The following is a 5,000-nucleotide window of genomic DNA, read 5'->3' as shown; positions in this document are numbered from 1 at the left end:
CAACCAAGTAGCGTTGAGCCCTTCCCCATAGTTCTCGACTCGACAAAGGTACAAAAGAAAAAAGGTGTTTGCGCTACGCTGTTAGAATTTCTCTTTCTCATAATAATGTTTTCCCAAACAACCCTAGGCCCAGGTCTCAGATCAGTCCACCCTCCCGCTGTTCTCATCTCAACCACTGGAGGGCTCAAAACTGACTCTGAACTCCAGAGATGTCACATTACCTGAGGCCCTAGGCTGCCGTCATCAGAGATCGATTCTGATTGGTTGTGTTGATCAGAGAGAGGTTTTGATTGGTCAGAGAGAGGAGCGATGACCTTTATGTGTGACTCCAGGACTTGACCCTTCTCCTCCTCCACCTGCACCAATAAGGGCCCAGCAGGGATGGGGTCTGTCTGCTCCAGGAGAACCAGGACGTCCTGTTTCTGAGAAACATCGAAATATGGTGTTACTTCCTATTACACTCTCCTATTCCCTACCAGACATTCCTTATTCCCAACTGGTCAGACATTCCTTATTCTCTACCTGGCCAGACATTCCCTACCTAGTTAAACATTCCCTATTCCCGACCTGGCCAGACATTCCCTACCTAGTCAAACATTCCCTATTCCCGACCTGGCCAGACATTCCCTACCTGGTCAGACAGCAGTCCGGAATTCTTGCCATTGTTGTCCTGCTCTGCTGTTCCATGTGGTGTTCCCAGCTGGGGAAGGGGAGAGGGAAACACAGGGAGTGGGATGGGGCAGAGAAAGATCTGTTCTTTTGACTACATAGACTACCATAGAGGTGTGTGTGTGTGTGTGTGTGTGTGTGTGTGTGTGTGTGTGTGTATGTGTGTGTATGTGTGTGTTATGTTACCATGTAGCTCTTGTAGAGGGGGTGTCCAGGTCTGGGTCTGGGCGGCAAGGCGGGGCCTCTCTTAGGTGCCTTTTGACCTTGCGTCTCATTGGTGGAAGGAGTGGAGGAGGAGGCGGAGACAGTCTGTGGAGGGCGGGGTCTGCCGGGACCCGCCTTCATGGGAGGGGGGCGGAGGGGCAGCATCTTCACCCCCGACGGTCTGGGGGGACAGAAAGAGAGAGAGGGAGAGAGAGGAAGAGATATTTGAGAGATATATTTGGGGTTCTTTAAGGGAATGTGTGTGTATGTAAGTATGTTATTTATATAGCGCCTTTTGTACATGAAATTGAATATATGTGTTTGTGTGTGTGTGTGTGTGTTCCTCCATTTACCGAGGAGGAAGAGTAGGCTCAGAGGAAGAGGAAGAGCTGTTGTCAGGTTTGGCCTGAGAAGATGGAGTCTTCCTCTGGGATGGGGCTGGGGCTGGGGCTGGGGGGCTAGGTGTGGACGGGGGTCCTGCTGAGAGGGGCTGCAGGCTGGGCTTGGGGGCCAGCGAGAGTCTTCTGTTCTCAGCCGCGGCTGGTCCAGTCACGGGCAGAGGGACTGGAGAGGAGAGGGTTAACAACGTGTGTTATTACCCAGACAAACACACACACACACACACACCACAACACACACACACACACACACACACACCACAGCAGAGATGATGGCGATGTTAGATTATGTGTATAACTAGAGAGGAATAAACACATACTGTGTTGCATGCGCACACACACACACACACACACACACACACACACACACACACACACACACACTGTACATACATCCACACCTTAAAAACGTAGAAAGCACATGCCCATACACGAAACAACAACACTATCCCTCTCTCAGATAGCAGCTTTGCCTTCCTAAGCTTTCACTCTTCACACACTCCATTGTGCTCTGATTAAGGCGCTTAGGGCTGCCCCCCTCTCCCGCCGCCCACCCGCCCACACACACACACACACACACACACGCTCACACGCTCACACGCTCACACGCTCACACTCTTACTGTCACCAACACACGCACACACACACACTCTCACTCACTCACTCACTCACTCACTCACACACACACACACACACACACACATTTCTCTTACCGCTGGCTCTGCGGGATGACGTTATGGCTGTAGGTTTTTGAGCAACACACGGTCGAGTGTTTGCAACCTCATGATCTGGTTTAGCAGGGATTTCACCTGGAACTGTGGACCACACACACACACACACACACACACACACACACACACACACACAAATTATCTACACTACATACATATTAAACACATTAGTGATGGAGGGAAAAGGAGAGCAGTTATCTCAATGTTAATAAAGCTGTTCCACAAGGTTAGATTTGAGGTCCACTACTGTTTACCATTTACATACATAATGTCGAATTTTTTTGTCTGTAAATTGCATCGTTCTGCTGATGATGCTGTTATCTACTGCTGTGCACCTTCAGCAAGTTTTGATTCTATTCAAACATCGCTTGTTGATCTATACTCAGGGGCATAGCCGGTTAATCTTCGGGTGGCAGACACAGGGGGGGACAACAGTCCAATGGGGGGGGGCAGCCAAAAGCGACCAAAAAAAGATTTTGGGGGTCAAAAATGAAGGCCACCACCGACCTCTCTCCAACATTAACGCCTAAATTACACTGGCGATGTTACCTCAGTGACGCGTGTGCGTGACAGAACGTTTGCTGGACTTTTTTTGCGTCGTCCTCACTGTACACCTGTTTGTTACGGCTCTACTGCGTAGCTGCTACTGCCAGTCTTTGTACATTGAGTTTGCCTTTGATAATGGCCATCAATAATATAATGTTTAATTTCACTTCATTATAAATGTGTTCTGGGTTCTGTCTTTGCTGTCATCCATCCTTAATTCAATATAAAGTTATATCACATATAAAGTTTACATATGAAGTTATATCCCATATGAAGTTATATCACATATAAAGTTATATCACATATACAGTTTACATATGAAGTTATGTTCCACACTTTGCGGAGTTACTCACTGGCTGTGTGTGTGCTGGCTGCACTGGGCTGGGGGCTGGTGCCGGTGCTGGTGCTGGTGCTGGTGCTGGTGCTGGTGGACCGGAGCTCTGTGGAGGCTCGAGGGGGCATGGCTGGAGTCTGCTGCCCCACCACAGTGCTCCTGTCCTGGGGAACCAGCGGGCTGCTGGTCCTGCGGGCCAGTGGAGGTCGTGGAGGAGGGCGGGCGAGGGGGGTCAGCTCGCCCTGCCCCCCTGGGGACTCAGAGATGGTTTTTTTGGGGGGTGGGGGCCGGGGCGCAGGGACGGGGACACTGCAGGGGGTTTCGCTGGGTTTGGGGTGTGGGGGGTCCAAACCCGGGTCTGCTGCAGCCACCAAGACTCCATCTTCACACAATCCTTTGCTGGAGGGCTTGGGGGCGAGGGTGGGCTTGGGGGCGACAGGCGGGGGGGGTTTGGGGGTCTGGAGACGAGGACGGGGTTCCGGTCTTCTCCCTAGCAACCCCCCGTCTCCATGGTTACCATCTTCATAGTTACTGTCTGTCTGTTGCTCGAAGGCCTTGATCCTGGCTTTTAGCGTACCCATATCCTCTTCCTCCTCCTCGTCCTCCTCTCCTCCGGAGGCGCTCTGTTCGCTCCCGTCGCTATGGCAATCAGCGAAGCCCCAATCGTCAGAGCTGAAGGCGTCCAGCAGTTCCTGTAGGTACTTCCCCTGACACACTTCCTGGTTCTCAAGGTCACTTCCTGTCTGGCCCGCGGCACTGCCCCCGTCGTCCTTCAGCCTCACCAGCGTCTGAACTTTGACCTCTCTGCTGATTGGACGAAGGCTGGGCTTGGAACGCGGACGGGGCCTCGGACGTTCTACCGGACGATTGCGGGACGGGTCAGAGGGCGTCGTCAAGGCAACCACGGAGGGTTCCCATTGGTCGGTCTGGCTCCCAGACACAGAGGTCAGAGGTGAGAAAGGGTCGGTCAGCAGATCACCACTAAACACTGCTGGATGGGTCTCTGGGTGTGCGTGTGCATGTGTGTGTGTGTCTATGTGCAGTCCTGGTCTGTCGTCTAGAGAGATGAATGAGTAGACAGCAGCAGAGATGCCTGTGTCATCAGCATGCGACTGCCTGGGTCTGAGGGGGAGACACGTGTCATCAGCATGCGACTGCCTGGATCTGAGGGGGAGACACGTGTCATCAGCATGCGACTGCCTGGGTCTGAGGGGGAGAGACGGGCGCAGGGGCTTCAGTGGTCTCCTGGCTACAAACAAACAAACAAACAGACAGACAAACAAACAAACAAATAAACAATAACAATAAACAACAATTAATTAAGTCGTCTATGTTTCATATCCACCTGTCTACAACCTCCATTAGACCCTTCCCTTCCCTCTACTCCCTCTCTGTCTCTACCCTCTCCTCCTCCTCCTCCTCCTCCTCCCCCTCTCCCCTCCCTCCTCTTTCTCTTTTTACCCTATCCTCCTCCTCTCTCTCTTTCTGTACCCTCCTCTCCCCCATCCTCTCCTCTCCTCCCCCTCTCTCTACCCTCTACTCCTCTCTCTCTACACCCTCCTCATCTCTCTCTCTGTCTCTACCCTCTCCTCCTCTTCTCTCTCTCTGTCTCTACCCTCTCCTCCTCTTCTCTCTCTGTCACTACCCCCTCCTCCTCTCTCTCTCTCTGTCTGTCTCTACCCTCTCCTCCTCCTCCTCCTCCTCCTCCTCTCTCTCTGTCTGTCTGTCTGTCTCTCCACTCTCCTCCCCCCCCACATCCTCTCCTACCCATCCTCTCCTCCCCTCTTCTCCCTCTCCCCCCTCCTCCCTTCCTCTCCCTCCCGCCATCCTCTCCCTCCTCCCTCTCTCACCCACAGAGCCTGTCAGGGCGGGGGGATGGGGAGCTGCGGGGGCCTCCGGGCCGGGGTCGGTCTGCGTGGCGATGGTTGTTGTGGGGACGGTTGTGCTGGCAACGGCTGAATGTGTGGGGACGGCGGCGGAGGACAGCAGCACCTGCTCCTGTTCCTGAGTCTTCTCTCTGATCACCTGCTCGTAGGACGGAGGGGGCTGGGGGGAGGGGGAGGGAGAGGGGGGGGTGAGGGTTTATGTTGTGAACTCCAGGACTTGCCTAAAGATGAT

The 5,000-nt window shown here is 53.3% G+C and overlaps 1 protein-coding gene across 1 annotated transcript in view; it reads right to left on the bottom strand.

The window, feature by feature from the left end:
* Positions 1–5,000, bottom strand: part of LOC308169352 (uncharacterized protein) — a 17,454-nt gene that overhangs the window by 3,688 nt on the left and 8,766 nt on the right. Inside the window, exons 6-13 of the mRNA XM_080544036.1 lie at positions 4,733–4,928; positions 3,976–4,088; positions 2,902–3,808; positions 1,985–2,086; positions 1,227–1,437; positions 856–1,054; positions 632–700; positions 222–422 (exon numbers count right to left, since the gene is read on the bottom strand). Coding sequence (XP_080400162.1) covers positions 222–422; positions 632–700; positions 856–1,054; positions 1,227–1,437; positions 1,985–2,086; positions 2,902–3,808; positions 3,976–4,088; positions 4,733–4,928 — 1,998 coding nt within the window. The remainder of the gene's footprint in view (positions 1–221; positions 423–631; positions 701–855; positions 1,055–1,226; positions 1,438–1,984; positions 2,087–2,901; positions 3,809–3,975; positions 4,089–4,732; positions 4,929–5,000) is intronic.

Source organism: Nansenia antarctica, assembly GCF_963989245.1.
Source record: "Nansenia antarctica genome assembly, chromosome: 13".
NCBI classification, from domain to species: domain Eukaryota; kingdom Metazoa; phylum Chordata; class Actinopteri; order Argentiniformes; family Microstomatidae; genus Nansenia; species Nansenia antarctica.
This window is presented reverse-complemented; position numbering and strand designations above follow the sequence as displayed.